We start from the raw sequence: 26375 nt of genomic DNA on the forward strand, positions 1-26375 counted from the left end.
ATGTATTGGAGTGTTAGTCACCGGAATGATGAGAGTCATGTGCGTACATTACTGTAGTGAATGGGTATAGAAGATTAGAGTTATTATTAAAAGTTATGACTACAGTAGTTAGGAATTCTATTGTTAATTGCTTACCAGGGGATTACTGGGAATACCGTGGGATGCATTTGGATGTCTGGAATGATGAGAGCCATAAGCGTAAGTTAATGCAGGTAATATGAATTGAATGGAAGTGATAACTAATAAGGAATTTTAATGAAATATACTAGAGGCAGTAGGAATTCTAGGTTATCAGAGGGAATACTGGGAATACTGTGGGATGTATTGGAGTGTAAGTCACCAGAATGATGAGAGTCATTAGCATAAGTTAATGCAGGGATTAGGAATTGAATGCCATGGATTACTATTAAGGAATTCTAATGTAATGTACTGAAAGTAATATGAATTATAAGCTATCAGGGGGAATACCGGGAATACTGTGGGATGTGTTAGAGTGTAATTCACTGGAAGGACGAGAGTTGTGTGTGTACGTTACTGAAGTGAATAGGAATGAAAGATTTGAGTTATTGAGTTACTGACATAAAATTGTGTTGCAAGTTAGGAATAGGAATTGAATGAAAGTGAATACATGTAAGGACTTCTGTTGTAAATTGCTCACCAGGGGAATACTGGGAATACTGTGGGATGTATTGGAGTGTAAGTCACCGGAATGATGAGAGTCATGAGCGTAAATTAATGCAGGGATTAGGAATTGAATGGAAGTGATTACTAATAAGAAATTCTTTTGTATTAGCTTGACTAAAACTATGGCTTGTTTTGTTGGAATTTAGGGTGAAATTTAAGATGGAATGGTAAATTCTAAGGTTAACTTGTTCACTAAATGTGAGTGAGATTTCAGAATTTCAGAATTTAAGAATGAGACACAGCTTGTTTAACTACTCTAGCAGCCTCTATCAGAACACTGATAGAGACAAGATATAGAACTAATGCTAATTTACTATAAACTAACCGTAAATCTCCTACACTCTTGGGGGGTTTACTGCCCCACACTGGGGGTTAATAACTGTACTTATATGTATAATAACGTAGCTATTGACGTAGTTAATAGAGAGCATTGGAATGTACTGGATGTGAATGGGATGTAATTTACTGGATGCAGTATGAATATACACCATTTACATTCAATAAGTCAATGGATTGGAAAGAGTGTATGTCACTGAATTGAATGGGAATGGAAGATAACTTACTGGAATGTTTGTAACATGGAATTATCCTGTAAGTTAACGGGAAGAATGGGAATATTATGGAAGTTTTGGCCATGCAATCAACTGGTAGGCAATTATAATGCAATTTACTGGAGGAAAAAGCAATATTTACCGTTGCAATATATACCAGAGGGAAACAGGAATGCAGTGGGAGGGATCAGAGTGTGAATCAGTGGAATGACGAGTGGAGTTTATGTTAAAGTGAAGTGAACAGGAATGCAAGATAAGTTTTTGGAATGTTGGTTTATTTATATGGAATATAAATAATAGTAAATTAATGGAAGGAATAGGAGTATATACTTTTGGACACACTTTCTTCTTTAATATTTTTATTTGTTTATTTTTATCCTACATAGTAAATGAATGGTGAAGTGATCTATCAGATTATGAAGGAACACATAATAAATCATGTAGTAACTTAAAAACAGTGTTAAATAAACCTAAATACTCTGTGAAGAAGTATTTAGATGCTCTTATCTGGGGAGCTGTTTGTTAACATGCTGTTTCTGAGGCTGGAAACTCTGATGAACTCATCCTGTACAACAGAGGAAACTCTCGCTCTTCTATCCTTTCCTGGGGCGGTCCTGATGAGTGCCAGTTTCATCATTATAACAACGTTTTTGATGGTCTTTGCAGTGACTGCAGTTGAGGAAACTTTCAAAGTTCTTTAAATTCTTCTTTTCTGATTGCCTGACCTTCATTTCTTCTTCACTACTTTACTTTAACTGATGCTCTCAAACACTTTATTAAGAGACAAGAAATTCAAGTAATTAACTCTTGATGAGTTCAGCACAGCTGTTAACTGAAAGCCTGAATTCCAGGTGACTCTACCTCATAAAACTGACTGAGAAAATCCAGCAGAGATGTTCAAAACTGATCATCTAAACAAGAGGAGATACTCTGAAGAATGTAAAATAAGTATTTTTCTTTATAGTTTGGATGATTTTAGAATTAATTTACAGTAGAGAACATTTTTAAATAATAGAAAACTATTATTTACATTGCCTTGCCATGAGCACACTGGCCATTGTTCTGTCAACCTCACTCACAAGATAACACCTCCCAACTTAAACAGGTGTAGCCATTCCCAATAATTCCTCTGAGGTAACACTTTATCATTTATATACTGGTTTCCCGTGTCTTTTGAAATGTCAATGGAAGTTATGGAATGTTAGTGAATTACTGTAAGTAACAGAAATTGGGGGACTTGGGAATATTATTGATTATTGATTATTGATAGGAATGTTTACTGGTTGCTGGTATTTTCTGCAGTCCTGGAAACAGCACAGTTTGACTCTCTTTAGTTTGTAGAAACAGAGACTCTGGGGAGTTTACTCTGTGCTCTGAGTGGCAGGTGACTGGAAGTGTGTTGTGTAGTTTATTGGATTATTGGTTAATTGATTAATTTAGTTTCCATTTAATTTCCCCACAAGTAACAGCTGCCCTTGGATGTATCATCTTCCTGTATTATATTACTTGGGGTTCACATGAATACAAAACAAATAGACATTTTTACAAAGAATTTTTAGTTAAACAAAACAAAATAATTTTTTATATTTTACATTCTTCAAAGTAGCTCCTCTTGTTCAGATGATCAGTTTTGAACTGATAATCTGAACTGATAATAGTGGGTGCAGGTGAATTATGGGAGTTGTAGTGAGGGCTGATAATAGTGGGTGCAGGTGAATTATTACATTACATTACATTACATTACATTACATTTGGCAGACGCTTTTGTCCAAAGCGACTTACAATAGTCAAGTACAATGTAAAATAAGTTTAAAGGAAAAACATCTTTGGATAGGGATAAAAGGAGGACAAAGGGGAATAATAGGATAGAGGAGTGAAGGAGAGGAAGAAGGAAATGAGGTTAGAAGTAGTTAGTGTGTTAGAGGTGTTAGGAGAGTAAGTGCTCTTTGAAGAGCTCTGTCTTCAGGAGTTTATTAAAGATAGCGAGAGATTCTCCTGATCTGGTAGTAGAAGGTAGTTAGTTAGAGGTGTTAGGAGAGTAAGTGCTCTTTGAAGAGCTCTGTCTTCAGGAGTTTATTAAAGATAGTGAGAGATTCTCCTGATCTGGTAGTGGAAGGTAGTTAGTTAGAGGTGTTAGGAGATTAAGTGCTCTTTGAAGAGCTCTGTCTTCAGGAGTTTATTAAAGATAGTGAGAGATTCTCCTGATCTGGTAGTAGAAGGTAGTTAGTTAGAGGTGTTAGGAGAGTAAGTGCTCTTTGAAGAGCTCTGTCTTCAGGAGTTTATTAAAGATAGCGAGAGATTCTCCTGATCTGGTAGTAGAAGGTAGTTAGTTAGAGGTGTTAGGAGATTAAGTGCTCTTTGAAGAGCTCTGTCTTCAGGAGTTTATTAAAGATAGTGAGAGATTCTCCTGATCTGGTAGTGGAAGGTAGTTAGTTAGAGGTGTTAGGAGAGTAAGTGCTCTTTGAAGAGCTCTGTCTTCAGGAGTTTATTAAAGATAGCGAGAGATTCTCCTGATCTGGTAGTAGAAGGTAGTTAGTTAGAGGTGTTAGGAGATTAAGTGCTCTTTGAAGAGCTCTGTCTTCAGGAGTTTATTAAAGATAGTGAGAGATTCTCCTGATCTGGTAGTGGAAGGTAGTTTGTTCCACCATTGGGGAACTCTGTATGAGAACAGTCTGGATTGCTTTGTGTGAATGTTTGGCAAAGCGAGGCGACGTTCACTGGAGGAGCGCAGCGGCCGGGAGGTAGCGTAAGCCTTCAGGAGCGAGTGCAGGTAGGAAGGAGCCTGTTCTGTCATCACCTTGTAGGCGATTGTAAGAGCTTTGAATTTGATGCGAGCATCAACTGGTAGCCAGTGGAGCTCAATGAGCAGCGGGGTGACATGTGCCCGTTTTGGCTGGTTGAAGACCAGACGTGCTGCTGCGTTCTGGATCATCTGGAGTGGTTTTACTACACAGGACGGGAGGCCAGTTAGCAGGGCATTGCAGTAGTCGAGGCGTGAGATGACGACCGCTTGCACCAGGAGTTGGGTGGCCTGTTGCGTCAGGAACGGTCTAATTTTTTGGATGTTATAGAGCGCAAAGCGGCAGGACCGAGCAACTGAGGCCACATGGTGCGTGAAGGAGAGCTGGTCATCAACCATAACACCCAGGTTCCTAGCAACCTTTGTCGGTGAGAGAGAGAGAGAGTCGATACTTATAGAGAGGTTGTGTTGAAAAGATGGTTTTGCTGGTATAACCAGAAGTTCAGTCTTTGAGAGATTTAATTGAAGGTGATGCTCCTTCATCCATGAGGATATGTCAGAGAGACACTGCGATATCCGTGCAGAGATTGAGTGATCTTCAGGTGAGAACGACAGGTATAGCTGGGTGTCATCAGAAAAGCAATGGTAGGAAAAGCCATGTGAGTGGATAACCTGACCAAGAGAGGTGGTGTATATGGAGAAGAGAAGGGGTCCCAGTACCGAACCTTGGGGAACCCCAGTGGATAGGGAGTGGGCTGAGGACAGCTGTCCTTGCCACGACACCTTGAACGAGCGCCCAGTGAGGTACGATCTGAACCATGATACCATAACCAACATTGTCTGCAATCCCCATGTTTGAGAGTATAGTTAGGAGGAAGTCATGGTTGACTGTGTCAAATGCGGCCGAGAGGTCCAGCAGAATGAGCACTGAGGACTGACCTGCAGCTCTGGCAGTTTTCAACGCTTCAGTCACAGACAACAGAGCCGTCTCGGTAGAGTGTCCTTTTTTGAACCCAGATTGGTTCTGGTCCAGAAGGTCATTCTGGGAGAGGAAGCCAGAGACCTGATTTAAAACTGCTCTCTCGAGTGTTTTAGAGAGAAAGGGTAGCAGTGAGACTGGTCTGTAGTTGTCAACCTGGGCGGGGTTGAGAGAAGGCTTTTTAAGCAGTGGTGTCACATGTGCTTGTTTGAAAGCAGTGGGGAATACACCAGAAGTTAAAGAGGCATTGATCGTGTGAGTGATAATAATAATTATGGGAGTTGTAGTGAGGGGCTGATAATAGTGGGTGCAGGTGAATTATGGGAGTTGTAGTGAGGGCTGATAATAGTGGGTGCAGGTGAATTATGGGAGTTGTAGTGAGGGCTGATAATAGTTGGTGCTCTTCCCTGGCTCTTCTCTAATGCCAAATGGAGGATTTGTTCTACTGTACAAATTAATTAACCATAAAATCACTCAAGATTAATTTAATTGGTAAAACGTCAAAACTGCATGTTTTTGCATGCCGTTGCCGAGTCCACTGGCAGCACTGCATGTTATCTGAGAGCTGAATAATTACAGTACGTTCTGTTCTTCAGCTCGTCATACAGCACCAGCTCACTGTACTGCTCTGTACACACTTACTCTGAGGAGGGTTTCCATTCATAGTTTCCACATCTGAATAAATATCACGCTTTTAAATGTAAAATTAGACTAAAATTCCTTTATTTATTTATTAACCTTTGAACAAGTCTTGACCTGTATACGGGCTACAGGTACAGGTGATACAAAACCCTTTTTTTTGCAGTAAAATAAGTTATTTACAGTCTGAAAGCTTTGAGGGATTTGGACACTTGGAGAAGCTGCATGTCCACTCTATACTCCACATTATTGTATATATAATTTCAGATCTTTAAGAGGAGGAATCAACCTTAAATTGTGCATGCTTTGCATAAAAATATAAAACAAAAACTAGACATATGCAACGAAACGAAATGTTGTTTTGAGGACATGAACTGTTTGATTTGAATTCAGGAAAACACTGATTTTAAAGTGAAGTTTTAGAAAGCACATTATAAATAATTGGACAGGTGCACATTTACTTATATTTTAAAAAATATTTTCTATTACACTTAAAATGAAGATTTTCAGTAACATTTCTAATAAAACATAAAACCATTATATGTAATGAAAGAATAGAAATCTCCAAGATTTAGCCATGTAATATCAGAAACAGAAAATGACCAACTCTTTCAACCAAGTGTGTTCAAATGATGACTTTAAACTCATATCTTAGCCCTGTAGCCCTCTGACCTCTTTACACTTGGACTTTGACTTTGTTTTAAGGCAGGCTAGGAGATACTGTATCAGGAAAGGCATTTTTACTGATTTTTGGGTGTGAGGAAAAGCTAATAAAGCTGATAAAGCTCTTTCTAATAGTACAACCACTCGATTTCAACACAGTAAAACACTCCTGAGATAGTAGTTGCAGGGATGGACTGGACATAGGGAGTACTGGGGCAATTCCCGGTGAGCCGCTCTGTGTGTTGGCCAATATAAGAGCTGAAAAGTGCCTGATATATATTTTCCCATTTACTCCCCAATTTACACGGCCAATTACCCAACCACTCATTAGGACTCCCCCTTATCCAACACCAGGAAGGTGAAGACTAACACATGCCTCCTCTGATACATGTAAAGTAAGACTCTGCCTCTTTTTGAACTGCATATTTATAATGAAAAGTTTATGTCCCTAAATACTGTATATAGAACTAAAATATAGGTTTCATATTAATAACCCCAACTTTATCTACACCTTTATTTACTGTATCTCCAAAGGTTTGTGGACACCCCCTTTTTTTTTTTTTTTTTTTGATAAAACCTTTGCTGGACTACATATGTCTTCTTTTCAATATTTCCAACATCACTGTGATTGGTCCAAACCACTGTATATTTCCTTTTTTAGAGTAATTTCCATGGCTGGCTTTGGTTGGTTCTAGTCATGCAATTGTATGTCCCATACTGTGATTGGTTCAGATCAAGACCTTGTTTGTTTCTGAGATCTTCCTTTGACTGTGATTGGTCCAGAACTACACTTTGCTTCTTTCTTACGTCATCCAATGTGATTGTGATTGGTCTAAATCCCTACATATTGTCTAGTAAGACCAATCTTCATGGCTTTGGTTGGTTCTAATCAATGGCTTTCTTGTCCTCTAACAGCGATTGGTCCAGATAACTGCCTTGTTTGTTCTTTACTGTGATTGGTTACATGGCTGCCTGCATTGCTGCACAGGGAGGGCCTTTAGTGATGCTAAGTGAGAAAGATGTGCAGCAGATGTTCATCATTTTTCATAAGGACGGGCTCTGATTGCTCACAATAGGAGTCCTGATACCACAAAACAAATAGCCCCAATAATAAACCTCAAACCATCAATGCCACAGCAACCGCAGCAATACCATAGCAACAGAAATGTCACCATCAGTTACGGTGATGTTTTTTTTTTTATCGTTAACCTGTAAAAGGGCCTCATCAGAGTCTGGAGGAGAGTGCGATTAATTCGGCCTTTTTGTCCAGTGACCTTAAATAAGAGCTGAATGCTGAAGCGTGAAGTGTGAGCGCTGGCGGAAACGTTCTCCAGCTGTTCCTGAGATTAAACCTGTTCATGTTCTCTAAACCACTCCCCCCCAGCGCTCCCCAGAGCTCCAGCAACATCAGACTAACAACCTGTAATCATGGGAAGGCTTTACACGAGATGATAGCACTGTGTTGTGAAGAAAATTTGATTTAATTCAGACACAAGTAAAGTCAGGTTCTGATGCTCCAGAGAACACAGTTCCACTGCTCCACAGCTCAGAACCTGAGGGCTTTACTGTAGATTCTTCTAGTCTGAATTGAATTCATTTTCACTCCTGTAATAATTTATCTGGCATGAATCAGTTACTGAACCTAGAATCTTGGAATCTTGGTTTATTCTGCCCTTGGTGTGGTTTGGTCTAGATTGGGTTGGTTTGAGTTTTGTTTTGTTTGATTTGGTCAGATCTAGTCTGGATTTTTTTTTATTTTGTTTGGTATACTCTAGTTTGGTTTGGTTTTGTTGGTTTGAACATGGTTTGGTTTGATTTGGTCCATTTTAGTGTGGTTTATTCTGGTTTACTTTGGTCTGGTTTGGGTTGGGTTGACTTTGGTGTTGTTTGGTGTATTAGATTTGATTATATCTGGTTTATATTAGTACTTGTATGGTTTGGGTGTGCTTCAGTTTGAACAGGGTTTTGTCAGGATTGGTTTTATTTACTTTGGGATGTTTTTAACAGGGTTTGGTTTGGATTGAATTGCATTGGGCTAGTCTGGTTTGGCTTGTTTTGTTTTTTGTTGATTGGGTCTAGTTTATATTGGTTTGGTCTGATTTGGCTTGGTTTTGGTTTGCTTTGGTTTGGTTTGGACAGAGTTTGGTAGGCATTGGTCTAGTCTGGTCTGTTGTGGTTTGGTCTGTTTTTTTGTTGATTTTTTGTTGATCAGTTTTAGTTCCTATTAATTTAGTTTGGTCTAGTTTGATTTGGTCAGGTTTGGGTTGGGTTTGGTTTCGATTAGTAATAGTATGGATTGCTTTGGTTTGAACAGGATTTGGTAATGATTGGTTTTGTTTAGTTTGGGAGGTTTTAAACAGGGTTCAGATTGGATAGGATATGGTTGGATTGGTTTGGCTTTGTCTGGTTTGGCTTGGTTTGGGTGTGCTTTGGTTTGAACAGAATGTGGTCATGATTGGTTTTGATTAATTTGGGATGTTTTGAACAGAGTTTGAATTGGATTGGATTGGATTGGTCTGGTTTGGTTCGGCGTGGTGTGGTGTGCTTTGGTCTGTTGTTTGTTTAATTTTTGTTGATCAGGTCTAGTTAATATGGGTTTTGGTCTGGTTTGGTTTGATTAGTGTTTGGTCTGGATTCATCTGGATTGATTTTATTTGGATTTGTCTGTTGGTCCGGTCTGGCTTTGACTGGATTAAATTGAATTTCATTGATCTTGTTTGGTCTGGTCTGGTTTGTTTTCCTGTGCTATGTATTTGGAACTAATATAATTTTGCCCATGTTGCTTATTAATTTGTTTTTGTGTTCATTCTGTTAATACCTCTGTTAATATTCTCTTTAAAATATAATGTGTATGTAGTTCTCATTCAGTCTGAAACATTGAGAAAGAGGTCAAACACTGAGTCTACTGAGCATCTTTAGCAGCTTGTATTATTCTAATGAATTGTAATCTAGATAAAATCATGAATTAATCATAATATTACTACGGAGTCATTTTACCCAGTGGTAATAAGTAATTGCTGCATAGTGATGGATGTTTTTTGAGTCATCGTGGTTTTCAGTAACACTTGAAAAAAACCTCCTTTTTTTCCTCTTTATTCTCGTGTTGGAAACCCTCTATTGATGTTCGTGTTAACAGGATTGCATCATGCAGTTCCTGCAGATTTGTCAGGAAAATATTCATGCTGCAAATCTTTTCTACCACATCCCAGTTCAGATCCAGTAGCAATGGAAAAATTATACTGAAAAACACTAAAATCAGTCGACCTATTTGAGCTTCAGCCTTTGGCCAAATGTTTCATTTTGTTCAATTTCAGTTTTTGCTAAAAATATTCAATTTGGTGCATCACAAATTTAACTTGTAAATTATGTACAGTACCAGTCAAATGTTTGGACACACCTTCTTAATCAATGTTTTTATGTTTATCTTTTTTCCTACATAGTAAATGAATACTGAAGTGATCGATCAGATTATGAAGAAACACATAAGGAATCATGTAGTAACTTAAAAACAGTGTTAAACAAACCAAAATACTCTGTGAAGAAGTATTTAGATGCTCTTATCTGGGGAGCTGTTTGTTAACTTGCTGGAAAATCTGATAAACTTATTCTGTACAACAGAGGAAACTTTTGCTCTTCTATTCTTTCCTAGGGTGGTCCTAATAAGTGCCAGTTTCATATAACAAATATATATATATATATATATTAATAAATAGTAAACAAAAGTAAGGAAAAACTGTGTGGTTTATGATGGGTTGAGTGTAGAGTTGTTGACTCATTGAGTGAATGAGTGAATCGGATCAGGAATTGAGTGCAAATTGGAATCAATGATTCTAAAAAGAAACTCATCATTTTTAAGTGCTCTCTTATTTTTTTCAGAGCTGTATGCTTTATTCTGATGTGTTCTAATACGGTATTGTTGAGTTATTAAGCTGAGAAAATGAGAAATTGAGAAAATTATGTAAAACGTGGTGCCTGATGCTTATTGGGTTATAGTACTGGTACTAAATGGAGTATTGCATCGTTTATAATAACTGAGTATTGAGATACTTTACTAGTATCAGTATACCGTGCAACAGTGTGTGTGCGTGTGTGTGTGTGTGTGTGTGTGTGCAGATTGTGGAGCTGGGTGATATGTGTGATGTGTGTGATGCTGCAGTTCCTGTTTCACTCCAGAGCACTCCAGATTCACACTCCGTCACACAGCCTACACACACACACACACACACAGATCAGTAGATCTGTTACAACCCGATTTGTATTTATCTGTTTATATTTGCTATAATTAGGATATTTAAACATTTTTGTATTCCATTCCGCTGTTTGAGTATGCATTTACACTATTTGCATAATATTTAATAAAGAATATTTGATGTCTGCTCTGTAATTGCATTATTATGATGCGTTATTATTACTATATTATTAGCATATAATCACCTCATAATAACAATAGTATTGTTTATCACAATTAAACCACTTCAGGTTTATGTTTGAGTAAAATAAACATTATTGTTTTATTTTATAAACTACAGACAACATTTCTCCCAAATTCCAAATAAAAATAGAATATTGTCATTTAGCGCATTTATTATAAAAATCATATTCATTTAGAAACAACAAAGCTAATGTCTTAAGAATGCAGAAATCGATAATTGATTATTAATAATAATCACAGTTTTTTTTTCATGCATCTTGGCATCATGTTCTCCTCCTCCACCAGTCTTACACACTGCTTTTGGATAACTTTATGCTGCTTTACTCCTGGTGCAAAAATTCAGTAAAAAACAGTTAAGCTTCATTTGAATGGTTAAATGTTTTGAATCTTTCTGTCCAGCCTTCTGCATTCTAGGTAAGACAAATTAAATAAAGATTTTAATTTAATTTAATTTATTTAAAATTAAATAAAATTGAGAGAATATCATTATTATTATTATTTTTTTTTAATCTGTTAGCAAAAACCATAAATAAAAACTTAAGGGAAAAAACATATGAAATTCAAATTTAGCCTGAAACGGTCAGAAAATTGAACTGATAAATGTTACACTGACGCTAACATGTATGAAAACTAAACTTGTCCATCTTTGTACAGAAAGTTTTTGCAAAAAAACAAACAAAAAAAAAACAATATCCTTATATAAGGATAATAATTTAATTTAGACATTAAAAAATAAAAATTAAAAATCCTTGCTATTTGGGATCATAAGGATCAAAATTAGTCCAAAATCAAATATATATAGCTTTTTACAGTAAGTAATTAAACTAGTTTCAAACATTAAATTCAATGGATTTTTTGTACCTGGCCTGGTTTCTGTCTCGACTGGCTGTAGAAACTTTTGACTGGGATTCCTGCTTTCTTTATTTTTAATGAATTGAGTGTAATGATGTTAAGGGCAGTGTCTCCATATGAGGCCAGGGGTCTATATGGTGCAGAGAACCAGAAATGTAATGTCCACATATGAGGACGCTGGGACTCAAGAGGGTAAAGAACAATTTTTATGTCATTGTTCTTGTTCTTATCCTTCCTATTGTTATTGTAGTTTGCTCCTGACATGTTTAGCAGCCTGTGTTTCTCACACTTTCTCACTCTTTCTCACTCTTTCTCACCTCTGATCTAATGCTCTTTCGTTTTGTTTTGCAGGCAGAAGTACAAAAACACCTCTCAGAGGTAAGCCCCGCCTCCTCCTCCTCTTCCTCTGGGCTTTCTGCTGCAGTAACTCATTTAGTAAATGAACTGTGAAGCTGAGCTGGAGATTTCATGCATGAATAATAATGCGTGACAGATGCTGGAATTATGGAGGGAAATCAGTCAGAAATGGATCGATCATTTGCTAATGCTCCGGCCCGACTGGAGTCCTGTCCTCTGGTTGCAGATTAGTGCAGTGGGCGGGGCTTTAGACTGGGAGGGTTAAAGGAATGATTTGGGCCCAATCCTATTTTACCCCTTAGTCCTTCCACTTACCCCTCTACCCCTTATTTTCTAGTGTAACTCTTCCCCTTAGAACAGAGTTAAAAGGATAAGTAACCTATAGCTGCTGCTGCTGGTAAACTAGTTAACTTTAGGGTTAATTTTATTATTTGTCTTCATAAAGGGGGGAGATGATGCAGAAATTAATTATTAGTATTGTCTGTTCCTTAATTCTTAACTCTGTGATGGGGAATCAAAGCTAAAATTAGCTTTGATTAGCTTTTTTTTATTTTATTTATCTGTTCTGCCACTACAGTAATCTGGCCTTTAATCAGCATTTAAATGTCTTTTTTAAAGCTAAATAAGAGCGTTTGTTTTTCTGGGATTAAAAGCATGAATTCAGCTGTAACTGGAAATATCTGCACTGCTAAACTCTACTGCACTGAGATGCACAGCTTTCCACACGTGCTCACATTTACAAGCACGTGCCCAACCATGTGGATGGAGGCCATGCTGTTACCGTGTGTTTACAATAGTTGTGCGATGTGACTATTGTGCATGCGCACATCGCCATGACGATACTTAAACGATATATTGTGCAGCCCTACCCTTCCATCTGTTGCACCACTTAAGGTGGAACAAGAAAGTTAGCTATCTAGCTAGCTACTGAGACAAACTACTAGTGATCTTTCATTTTATGCTTGTTATGAAGAATTTGGCTATAAAACATTGAAACTACACATTAAACTATGGTAAAATAGTGCTAATCATCACTTTTAACTTTAGGAAAATACTGAAATTTGTGAGCTTCTTTGGTCGCTTGTTTTGCCATCTTACCATTGATTGATTCTAAAATCCCTCGGTTTGAAGTGTGCTAAATCTGAAAAACTCTGTATAACGGGATAACAAGCCCAATCATTTCCTGTAATCTACCACTCCAGCCTAACAAGACTCGGGATTTGAGAATTGGGCATTGTTTTGATGCTATAGGAAATATATCTGTTTTCTAGATGTTATTTCTGTCTTTGTGGTAATTTAGATATTCATTAGAAATTGGTAAAACAATTGGTAAAAGTGGCTTAAACCTGTTACAATTCTGTTATACTTGGTTTTGCTTAATAATTGACAGCAGGTTTTGAAATTTAAGGTGGTATCTATTTAAATGTGAAGATATTAATGTGCATATAGTTTGCAATTTGGTTGTGTTTGTTTGTGTTGCCTTTAGAAAACTTTATTGCCAGTGTGTCTCTATAATGACCTGTAAACATTCATATCATTTACATGCTTAATCTGACAGACTGTAAAACACTATAGGCGCTATATAATGCTCTATAATCTTCATATGATCCACACAGTAATTTAACAGAATGTAATACACTACAGGAAGAGTAGGGAGTACTCTATAATGCTGTATAATGTTCATATGATCCACAACACGCTCATTCGGATAGACTGTAATACACTACATGAAGCATAGGGGGCACTCTATAATGCTCTATAATGTTCATATGATCCACATGTTCATTCTGACAGACTCTAATACTCTACAGGAAGAGTAGGGAGTACTCTATAATGCTCTATAATGTTCATATGATCCACAACACGCTCATTCTGACAGACTGTAATACACTACAGGAAGAGTAGGGAGTACTCTATAATGCTCTATAATGTTCATATAATCCACAACACGCTCATTCTGACAGACTGTAATACACTACAGGAAGAGTAGGGAGTACTCTATAATGCTCTATAATGTTTATATGATCCACAACACGCTTATTCGGATAGACTGTAATACACTACATGAAGCATAGGGGGCGCTCTATAATGCTCTATAATGTTCATATGATCCAATACATTCATTTGTCAGACTGTAATACACTACAGGAAGCAAAGGAAGCGCTCTATAATGCTCTATAATGTTCATAAGATCCAATACATTAATTTGTCAGACTGTAATACACTACAGGAAGTGTAGTGGGTGCTTTATAATGCTCTATAATGTTCATATGATCTATACAGTCAGACAGACTGTAATACACTAAAATAAGTCTAGAGGCAATCCCAAGCTTTAGATTATTGGTATTAATGAACCATTATTGCACATTTAAGTTAAATAAACCCAATTTAATGGCATTTCACCACATTTAAGTCATTTTTTGGTAGTTTTCTCTTTTTTACAGTGACTCGTGGGTCATGCCGAGTTGGCGCTCTCTGGCTTTGTAGGCAGGCAGTAGCTTTAAATCTAATGTGGGCAGATGCACCACTGAACTCTGGAAGAAAGATGATGAGGCCGGCTGCTGTATTCTGGATGAGCTGAAGAGCTTCATGACAAACAGAGCTCAGAGTCCAGCTTCCTGTGGGCTTCAGTATTTAATACAACCAGAACCCAGAATTGAAACTGATCATCCATAACTACACTCTTCTAAAAAAACAAACTTTAAATGTATTTTTTAGAAGAAACACTTTCAAGGCCATTAATAACCTGATTTATAATTTATATTTCTAAGCAACGTTTAGGTAAAGGTGAAGGGGTGTCAGGTACGGAAAAGGAAGGAGATGAGGAGAGTGGATGCACTTGCGAGTGTGATTTATTTACAAAACAATAAACAAACAAACAAACAAACAAACAAACAAACAAACCAAAAAACTAAAGAAACAAGGAAACATGAAGACATTGAAGACAAAGGATACATGTAACCTGACTGATGTAAACACATACAACCACAGACAAGGGAAAACAGGTACAAAGGGACTATATATACACACGGACAATGACAGGAAACAGTAAAAAAAAACCTGGGACCAGGGGGCGGAGCTACAAATGAACAGGTGATCAACAGGGGAGGAGACACAGGATAAAAACAGGGCACATGCAAAGGGTAAAAAAACACAGGGACAGACAAGAGAGACACAAAACTGGACGAGAACGTGACAAGAGGACATATTATACCTGTTTTTACTGTTTTTACAAGTTACTGTATGTATGTTTCATACAAAACATGTTCATAAAGTTCTTTACACACAATCAATCTCAACATAAAGATAAAGAGATTTCACCAGCTCTATTCTGCTTACCAGATTCAGTCCCTTTCAGAATGAGCCGTTTAAGGGCTCTGAAACTTTTATGCAAATGCAAAGCTATTGCAGACCATGCTCCATGTTTACGCTAAGCGTTTAGCACACGTTAGCGTTAGCTTGTGCTAAACATGGCTAAATGGCTAAACATAAACAAGCTACAAGTTCTTACATCTCCTTTATTTGCTTACTGACCACGGACAGTGGGTACAGATTCCTCCCTCAGACGAAGTCTGCTGGATAATTTTTACTGCACGCATGTGCCCGTGACTTTTGGCATTTTGGTATATACAGCTCTGGGAGTTCAGAAATAATCAATATTTGGTGGAATAATCCTGGTTGGTTTTTAATCACAGTTTTTTTTCATGCATCTTGGCATCATGTTCTCCTCCACCAGTCTTACACACTGCTTTTGGATAACTTTATGCTGCTTTACTCCTGGTGCAAAAAATCAAGCAGTTTAGCTTAGTTTCATGGCTTGTGATCATCAAATCAAAGGCATGTACAGCAGCAGCTCAGTATTGCTGGGATTGAGCTTCAGGTGGTGGGCTGCTGTTCATCAGGAAAGGTCAGACAGACAGGTCCTGAGATCCCACAGAAATAAAGGATGAGCTGAATGTCAGCTGCATGGCTGTGGAACAGAAGACGAGATCTCTGCATGTCCAAATGGTTCTTCATATAGAAATAGAAAAAAGCTTCTTGTATATAATCATAGTCATGCAGGAACTTTCACTGAAGATGTGAGATTTATACAGCTCTGGAAAAAAATAAGAGATCACATACAAATTATGTTTCTTTGATTTTACCAAATTAAAAACCTCTGGAATATAATCAAGAGGAAGATGGATGATCACAAACCATCAAACCACCAAACTGAACTGCTTGAATTTTTACACCAGGAGTAAAGCAGCATAAAGTTATCCAAAAGCAGTGTGTAAGACTGGTGGAGGAGAACATGATGCCAAGATGCATAAAAAAAAAACTGTGATTAAAAAAAAGTTTATTCCACCAAATATTGATTATTTCTGAACTCTTAAAACTTTATGAATATGAACTTTATATTTTCTTTGCATTATTTGAGGTCTGAAAGCTCTGCATCTTTTTTGTTATTTCAGTCATTTCTCATTTTCTGTAAATAAATGCTCTAAATGAGAATATTTTTATTTGAAATTTGGGAGAAATGTTGTCTGTAGTTTATAGAATAAAACAACAATGTTCATTTTACTCAAACATAAACCTATAAATAGAAAATCAGAGAAACTGATTCAGAAACTGAAGTGATCTCTTCATTTTTTCCAGAGCTGAATATTTGGGCATATATTGTCCAAAAACTTGAGTATAGTTTGCTGTTAGTTTGTGTTTGTGTTGGGAAGTTTTGGGAGGACAGACAGGAGGACTGTAGTACTTTTGTCCTGAATGCTCAGATTTGACGGAGTGTGGATGGTTGTAGACTATGTGGTGCATTGTGGGTAGTAGTGCAGTGGGAGATGGACGTGGTGTATAGGGGGACGGAGCTGAAGGACGGAGGACGAGCTGCGACCTCATCCAGTGAAGAGCTCACTGAAGGTAAAGAGGCTCCAGAGCTAATGATCACACCAAAGAATGTGGCCCTCAGTGTGTAGTGTAGGTGTGTGTGTAGGCGGAAGTGTGTTTGTGTGTGTGTGTGTGTGTGTGTGTGTTTGAGCTGTGAGTGCCATAATGACTCCACTCCACGCTCCCAGCATGAATTTCACCTACTCTCACACACAACACGCAACAGCCCGCACGCTGTAGGTGCAATTAAGTGGCCCCCACACACACATACACACACACACACACACACACACACACACACTCTATCTCAGCTCAGTGTCTCACCCGACACTTTTACGTAATCTGGCATCTAAAAGGTTTTCCTACAACCTGCACTTCAGAATTAGGGTTATACCTAATGATTATTACAATGTTATATAGAGTTAATTACAGGTAGAGACTCACTGATCACTGACTTTATTCTTTATGTTTATTTGGGTTTAGTATTCTAATGTTATATACCTGTAATTAACTCTAAATAACATAAGAATACTAAACCCAAAAAAAAAACACTAATAAAGTCAGTGTTCAGTGAGAGTGTCTACATGTAATTAAATCTACATATCAGTAGAAATCAAGACTTTTTATGTTTATCTTTGAGAAATGGATTTCTTCTTGCCACTCTTTCATAAAGGGCAGATTTGTGCAGTATACGACTGATTGAGAGTCTCCCACCTCAGCTGTAGATCTCTGCAGTTCATCCAGAGTGATCATGGAAAATTAAAATTTCATATCTTAATGTTTGAAGCCTGAAATGTGGCAAAAGGTTGAAAATTTCAAGGGAAAAATACTTTTGCAAGGCACTGTATATATATATATATATATAGTCATAAAGTCATCGTCAGCTATCTGCAGACTGAATGAGGTGAGGCAGTGATTGTTTGGTATGTATTCCCGGTGTTTGGTGTGTATTCCCGGTGTTTGGTGTGTATTCCCGGTGTTTGGTGTGTATTCCCAGTGTTTGGTGTGTATTCCCGGTGTTTGGTGTGTATTCCCGGTGTTTGATGTGTATTCCCGGTGTTTGGTTTGTATTCCCGGTGTCTGATGTGTATTCCCGGTGTTTGGTGTGTATTCCCGGTGTTTGGTGTGTATTCCCGGTGTTTGGTGTGTATTCCTGGCGTTTGGTGTGTATCCCCGGTGTTTGGTGTGTATTCCCGGTGTTTGGTTTGTATTCCCGGTGTTTGATGTGTATTCCTGGCGTTTGGTGTGTATTCCCGGTGTTTGGTGTGTATTCCCGGTGTCTGATGTGTATTCCCGGTGTTTGGTGTGTATTCCCGGTGTTTGGTGTGTATTCCCGGTGTTTGGTGTGTATTCCTGGCGTTTGGTGTGTATCCCCGGTGTTTGGTTTGTATTCCCGGTGTTTGGTGTGTATTCCTGGCGTTTGGTGTGTATTCCCGGTGTTTGATGTGTATTCCCGGTGTTTGGTGTGTATTCCCGGTGTTTGATGTGTATTCCCGGTGTTTGGTGTGTATTCCTGGCGTTTGTTGTGTATTCCCGGTGTTTGGTGTGTATTCCCAGTGTTTGATGTGTATTCCTGGCGTTTGTTGTGTATTCCCAGTGTTTGGTGTGTATTCCTGGCGTTTGTTGTGTATTCCCGGTGTTTGGTGTGTATTCCCGGTGTTTGGTGTGTATTCCCGGTGTTTGGTGTGTATTCCCGGTGTTTGGTGTGTATTCCTGGCGTTTGTTGTGTATTCCCGGTGTTTGGTGTGTATTCCTGGCGTTTGTTGTGTATTCCCGGTGTTTGGTGTGTATTCCCGGTGTTTGGTGTGTATTCCTGGCGTTTGGTGTGTATTCCCGGTGTTTGGTGTGTATTCCCGGTGTTTGGTGTGTATTCCCGGTGTTTGGTGTGTATTCCCGGTGTTTGGTGTGTATTCCCGGTGTTTGGTGTGTATTCCCCGTGTTTGGTGTGTATTCCCAGTGTTTGGTGTGTATTCCCGGTGTTTGGTGTGTATTCTCTGAGTCTCACGCTCAGGTTAGTGTGAATACAGAGCTGAAGCGTGATAACACCTCCGTCACACAACTGATAAGTGGCTGCTGAAGAGCATCTTCGTTCACTATTTACTCACTACTGGCCTTTCCCTGTGATCTGGAACGCTATGTTCAGGAACACCGAACACACTGCTGTGTGTATCAGATTTCTGTAATGCTTTAGTCATGATTATGAAGGCAGTAAAGCATGGAATAAATAAGAGAGCACTTAAAAATGATGAGTTTCTTTGATTTGACCAAATTGAAAACCTCTGGAATATAATCAAGAGGAAGATGGATGATCACAAACCATCAAACCACCAAACTGAACTGCTTGAATTTTTACACCAGGAGTAAAGCAGCATAAAGTTATCCAAAAGCAGTGTGTAAGACTGGTGGTCCACCAAATATTGATTATTTCTGAACTCTTAAAACTTTATGAATATGAACTTGTTTTCTTTGCATTATTTGAGGTCTGAAAGTTCTGCATCTTTTTTGTTATTTCAGTCATTTCTCATTTTCTGTAAATAAATGCTCTAAATGAGAATATTTTTATTTGTAATTTGGGAGAAATGTTGTCTGTAGTTTATAGAATAAAACAATAATGTTAATTTTACTCAAACATAAACCTATAAATAGCAAAATCAGAGAAACTGATTCAGAAAAGTGCTAAAATGCCCTTATAAATGATAAGCTTAGCCCAAATCATGAAGATTGTGTCACGTTTCAAATACTTACTGGCCTAACTATATGTAGCTCATCATGCAAATCCATTACTTACTGTATGTTTTGTATTGTTATGTTTTAACTTGTAGTTTTACTCCTGTTCACTTAATGTGTGAATGTGCAGCTAAATAAAACTCTGACTCCCATTCAGAGCACAGTACAATCAGATCAGCTGCACACTAAAGACAGAAAAACTGAGGATTATCTGTATGACTTTTCTCAGTGCAGTGCTGATATAGAAATATATATAAATGTGTTTATTAGAATATAAAAAGCTGAATCAGAACCGGGTCAGCAGATCCTCTCACTGCTGGAGCTCCAGACTGTGTCTCCACTAGAGGCCCCCATTCAACTGTTCCACTCAAACTATCCCACAACCACCAGTACCACCGGTACCACCAGTACCACCACAGACCAGAACACTGTTCCTCCTGATCCTCCTGCTGCTTATATAGAAATTATTAAAAAAATAATAATAATAATAATTTCACTTAAAACCACTCAACTCACTACTTTTTTTTCTATTATTAGGTTGAAATAAATTAGAAATATATCCATTATGTCTCTTTTTATCAATACTATTGAACATGGATTTTAATACTAATTATATATATAATATATATATAATTTTGATTATCATTGAAAAGTTACTTTATTTCAGTAATTCCGTTTAAAATGTGAAACTCATATATTATATAGATGTATTAAACACAGAGGGATCTATTTTAAGCGTTTATTTATTTTATAGCCCAGGTCTAACTCTCTCTCTCACACACACTGATAAGATAAGAGACTGGGGGCTCTGAGTGGTCCAGCAGTCTTAAGCGCTACCATTATAATCGATAATCGAAATCTCTGGTTTGAATCCCTGTCTTGCAGCTTGCCATCAGCTGCTGGAGCCCCGAGAGCACAATAAATATGAATATAATAGAATTATTTACTGTTTATCCAATCAGAACAGTGGGACCGAGTGCAACACTGCTGTCTAGTCGGCGGGGTTTAAACACAGCAGTAATTGTGTATAACCACTTCTGACACCAATCTTTATATCTACATTTATAATAATAAAAAAAAAAATCAATACTGTGTTTTTGGAAGTTGATACAGTACAGTACTTCAAAGCAAATCGAACATATTGTGATTGATACAATACGATATTATCATTAATATTTTCTTCTAAGCAGCTCCCCACCCAAACACACACACACACACTCACTCACTCACACACACACTCATTTGTATTTGTCTGCCAGTTTTGTAAGTGTACAGATAAGCCTGTAAAGGACTTGTCAGACAACATCAGGCGATGGCACCCACTGCTGTCAATCAAACGCTTTTATTGACCTAGTGTGCGTGATAAATATCAACCAATCAGACTGACTCACCGCCGCGGTGAAATAACCGTGCATTCAGACTTCAGCGAGCGCCGGGAATCAGCAGAGCTGTGAGGTCAAAAGGCAATTTTCCCTGCCCTTTGCGTGAAGTAGAACACACGGAAAATGAAAGGCTTTTCACAAGAGCTCTGATTGCGTTCTTATTTCAGGTTATTACTGAAGGTACTCGTGTTGTACAGCAGGCTGTTCTGAATAGTCTCGGCTGCGTCAGAGTTTCAGCACGACAACACTGCAATACAAACAGCGCAGACCACCATAACCCCATAACCGCCCTGAGAATCTGATTATAATCCACCATACTGAAGATAAAGTGGGTATAAAGGCAGTGCAGGAGTTATACTTCATTCATAAGAGCTCTGAACAGAACTGTAGAGTAGAATTTAGCCAATTCTCTGAGTTTCCTGAGCTTTTGTTGATCAAAAATCCTCTACAAGTCAAAATATGCCCATATATATTGATTCTGCACTTTCTGTTTTACTCATTGTTACACTGACCCTATTAAAATCTCCTATACACACATGTAAATAGCAATGTAGCATCTATATAAATTATACAGCTCTTAACCATATTTACCATTGATGGGTTTATGTTCAAGTAAAATGAACATTGCTGTTTTATTCTATAAACTACAACTTTATTTTTTACAACAAATATTGTCATTTAGAGCATTTGTTTGCAGAAAATGAGAAATGGTCAAATTAAGGAAAAAGATGCAGAGCTTTCAGACCTCAAATAATACAAAGAAAACAACAAGTTCATATTCATAAAGTTTTAAGAGTTCAGAAATAATCAATATTTAGTGGAATAATTCTGGTTGTTTTTTAATCACAGTTTTCATGCATCTTAGCATCATGCTCTCCTCCACCAGTCTTACACACTGCTTTTTCAATGGGGTTCATGTCTGAAGATGCTCTAAATGACTACTGTATATTTTTATTTGTACATAATTATCTGCATCATGTAAATAGGGTAATTGTCAGGTGCGGGTGCAGGGAGGATGCGGAGGCGGACGCAAATGCAAACAAAATGGGATTTATTAACGAAAAACAAATAAAAAATACACAGGGAACTACCGAAAACAGGACTGAGGAAACTGGGGAAAACATGGAGCACTGACAGACGATAAACGTACAAGGATCGACACCGGGGAAATGGAACACGGACCTTAAATAGAGGTGCACACACACAGGAAACAGGAAACACCTGGGACGAAGGGGCGGAGCTACAAATGAACACAGGTGAGTGGAAAAACACTGGGAATGAAACACAGACCTGAGAATAACACAGACATGAGAAGCAGACAGACAAAAGACCTGACAGAACCCCCCCTTTAACGCGCAACTCCCGGGGCGCGTAAAAACAGATCCCCAGGAGCCGGGCAAGAGGGGGTAGAAAACACAACAGGACACCAAACAAGACTAAGACTGAGCAAAGACGAGAGGAGACTGGCCAAAGGACGGGACAGGAAACTGAAACACAGACTGGACCCTAGACAACAAAGGGGACTGGACTGGAGATCGAACAGGGGACTGGACTAAGGATGTGAACGGACATCGGACGTTAGACTGGACACTAGACACAAATGGAGACTGGATATTGGGCAGGACAGGGGATGGGAAATGAGACTGAACAGGGGACTGGACAGTGGGCGTAAACGGAGACTGGACATTGGGCTGGACAGGGGATACAGACTGGGACTGGAATGGAGACTGGGGAGGTGGGAAAAGCAGAGACCGGACAGGGGACGAGAACTGAGACTGGACAGAGGGCTGTACATCGGGCAGGGATGCATTCAGGGCAGGGGACATGAACAAAGACTGGACAGGGGACGGAGACTGGACGAAAGACTGGACAGGGGGTTGGACGTTAGACTGGGACAGAGACTGGACTGTGGACGAGAGAACCGGGACAAATACACTTACAGGGACAGAAACTAGCACAGTGACGGGGACAGGAACAGAAAAACCTAAGAATCCCGCGGCCGCGGGATTCTCGGAGCGCGGATGAGCCACGGGAGTCACAGAGCGTGGCGTCCCATCCGCTGGCTTCACGGAGCGCGGCATCTCGGCCGCGAAAGTCACTGAGCGCGGGTAGAGTAGGGAAACGGCAATGGAGTACGGGCTGGTGCGGGGTAGAGCTCCTCCTCCTCGGAGCTACTGGGCGCACATCCCAGGTAGTCCCACGGGCTGCGCGCCACAAACAATATTATATATCACAATATTGATTGTTATTTTTTTGTCCAACTCCTAATCTGAAATTTTGTGATATTGGGGTGATTTAGTGCCATATCGACCGCCTGTAATCTTCTGCACTGGTCTGCTGTTGTTGCTTTTATTATTAAAGCCTGTGCCACAACTGTACCGGCGTGATTTGCATATTCGGCAGCTATTGTTCTGCATTGTTCTGCTTTGTTGTGCATGGTGGTTGTTGTGGTGGCGTGTGCGGGGTTAACCGGGTTCTGGGTGAAGCTGAATGAGATGCTGAATGGAGCGGAGAGTGTATTGACTTCTCTTTCTCTGATGTGACTCTAAATGTGTGTGTGTAAGTGTGTGTGTGTGTAGTAAGTGTGTGTGTGTAGTAAGTGTGTGTGTGCTGTGATGGGTCCATTATCCTCAATAGGCTTTTTTCCTAAGTCCTTGCCCCCCCCTCTCTTCACCCGCTTACAGGATTTGCAGTGGAGCTATGTTGTCTCCTGGCAACCGTGATTCTTCCTCCTCCTCCTCCTCCTCCTCCTCTTCCTCGTCTCCGGGTACCGTTAGCTCCAGGTTGTTCAGTAATTGGCTGATGTTAAAGCCGGCGATGCTCTGCCACTGCTGTTAAACACGGTTAGCTTTGAGCGCAGGCTAGCTTTGTTAGCATGCATTAATTAGTGGTTGGACATGCTAGCACTTTAGCCTGCGCTAATCGGCTGTGTGGGTTTGGCGCAGCCGGCTGAGGGCTGAAACCTGACGGAATTCGTGTGCTGAGGAGGCTGTGCTCTGACTGTTAGCGTTAGCGCTAATCAGCAGATTGGGCTTGTCTGAGGCGTTTGAGGTGTTTGTGTTTCTCTGAGTGAGTCGATGGTGATCTCAGGTCGCTGCTAGTGCGAGAGATTCAAGCCCTTGTGTGAAATCACAAGGGTTAAGAGAATGCATCACTCAAACAACGTGAATAAACTAAATTAGCTAATAGTCAGCATTACGCAAACAGTGTAATCACCCCTCCTGATGAATGCATTTCTAATCAAATATAATAATCACATAATTTAACAATCAATATTCTTCACTGCAGGTTTATTAAACCTATGCATTAAATCACATATTTAAAATTATATTATTTTAGAGCATTTATTAGCAGAAAAGGAGAAATGGCTGAAATAACAACAAAAAAAGATGCAGAGCTTTCAGACCTCAAATAATGGAAATAAACAAAAGTTCATATTCATAAAGTTTTAAGAGTTCAGAAATAATCAATATTTGGTGGAATAACCCTGGTTGTTTTTTAATCACAGTTTTTGTCATGCATCTTGTCATCATGTTCTCCTCCACCAGTCTTACACACTGCTTTTGGATAACTTTATGCTGCTTTACTCCTGGTGTAAAAATTCAAGCAGTTCAGTTTGGTGGTTTGATGGTTTGTGATCATCCATCTTCCTCTTGATTATATTCCAGAGGTTTTTAATTTGATAAAACAAAGAAACTCATCATTTTTAAGTGATATCTTATTTTTTTCCAGAGCTGTATATTAAATATCGTCCCACCACTAGTGTTCCTTCATAGTCTTCATGGATCATTTCACTATTGATTTACTAAAACATTGAATAAGAAGCTGTGTCCAAACTTTTGAATGGTACTGTATATATTACAAACTTTAACTCTGGCCAAATAAATGTCTCACAAATATCTGAAATATATATTCTGCATTTTATTTAGTCTTGCTGCTCGGTTTCCTCTATATGTGTGTCTCAGTTGAATTCCTCCATATTCCATCAACTCTTCTATTATTTTCTATTTGTATTCTGTGTTTGAGTTTGTAGGTAGATGAGATATATTACATTCTGATGAGAATTTGATGGAAGTCGCTGTTGTTTGCAGAACTGAAAGTCTTTTTTTCTCCTTGAATTGAAAAGAAATGAAAGTGAGGCAGAGTGAATAGATGATGTTGATGCACAGTGTAAATTAATGCAGACGTGACTCATTAATGAATGAGATGTGTAATTAGATGTGTAATAATTATAATTACGTTAGAAATAGAAATGGGGAGTAGGATGATTTTGAGGTTTAATTGCCGAAAGCTAAATTTAAGAAAGTGAGTTTTCAGCCTAAACCTAAAAAACGTATATATAATATAATTCACAGACAGTACACTAAAAACAATATACACAATATTCACAGTATACAAACAATAAGCAAACAATAGGAAAACAGTTACAAACATACACAAATGTACACATACAGTACCAGTCAAAAGTTTGGACACTTCTCATACTTCTCATTTACTATTTTTATTGAACTTTTTTTAATAAGTATAATAAAAATGTTTCTGTAGTATGTTTTTATCAATTCTCCCACAAAATCTAAAAAACCTATGAGACATTCACCTCGGCTGACAGAACATCACACAGGTCCAGTTATTAGTCGGTGATTTCAGTTTAATTTCATGATGATTTTTCACAAAAACTAGTATACCAGTATGTTTTTTTTTTTAAATAGCATTGTCCAAAAACTTTTAGATAAATGGTGGAATGTGAATACTACGTCTGGCTGATAAAGCAGTGTCCAAAAAAAATGATTAAATATGGATGAGAAAGTTGTTATATGCAGCAGTAGCTGGTTTATCCAGCAGCTCCTCCAAACACACACAGTACTGAGGGTTTTTATGTGAGGACTGAGCTGATGTGTGTGGGATGGAATGTTGGGCCTCCTATTCATTTTCTATGTAGATAAGATTTACGTTAATTTTTAACGAAAACTGAAAACCGTGTCAGTTCAGCAAGCATATCATCTGTCCTCTGTCTCTACTACTAAAGTATATATCTGTATGCATAACAATTTCATAGTTTTAGCAAAAAAAAAAATGTGTTACCTGTAGAGCTGTTTGATTTTTTTGACAGAAGTTTGTAGCAGTGTTAATTTTGACAGATGATTTTGATTTAGTTTTAGTCTTAGTCTTTGACTAAAATGTATAATAGTTTTAGTCACATGTTAGTTTTTTGTTTAATATTAGTTTTAGTCTAGTTTTAGTCGAAGGAAATAAACGGTCACACTTTATAATAAGTGTCCCTAAGTACTATGTAGTTACACAGTAACAATCCATGTAACTACAGTGTAACTACTGATGAAGTACACAGTGTTGCAGATTTACTACAAAGGTACAGGTTATGTAATTACACATGTTTATTACATTAATTTTGACTTGTGTAAGTACACACATTGTTACACATGTGTAATTACATAACCTGTACCTCTGTAATTAATCTGTTACATTTTGTACTTCATCA

General features: G+C 38.3%; 1 protein-coding gene across 2 annotated transcripts in view; it reads left to right on the top strand.

Annotated features, from left to right (window-relative positions):
• The window catches only part of pde1a (phosphodiesterase 1A, calmodulin-dependent), a 146237-nt gene that overhangs the window by 58314 nt on the left and 61548 nt on the right, over nt 1-26375 (top strand). For both annotated transcript variants that reach the window (XM_049484844.1, XM_049484845.1), the window contains one exon: nt 11892-11918. In XM_049484844.1, the coding sequence (XP_049340801.1) occupies nt 11892-11918 (27 nt within the window). The remainder of the gene's footprint in view (nt 1-11891; nt 11919-26375) is intronic.

This window comes from Astyanax mexicanus, chromosome 11, assembly GCF_023375975.1.
Source record: "Astyanax mexicanus isolate ESR-SI-001 chromosome 11, AstMex3_surface, whole genome shotgun sequence".
Classification (NCBI taxonomy): domain Eukaryota; kingdom Metazoa; phylum Chordata; class Actinopteri; order Characiformes; family Acestrorhamphidae; genus Astyanax; species Astyanax mexicanus.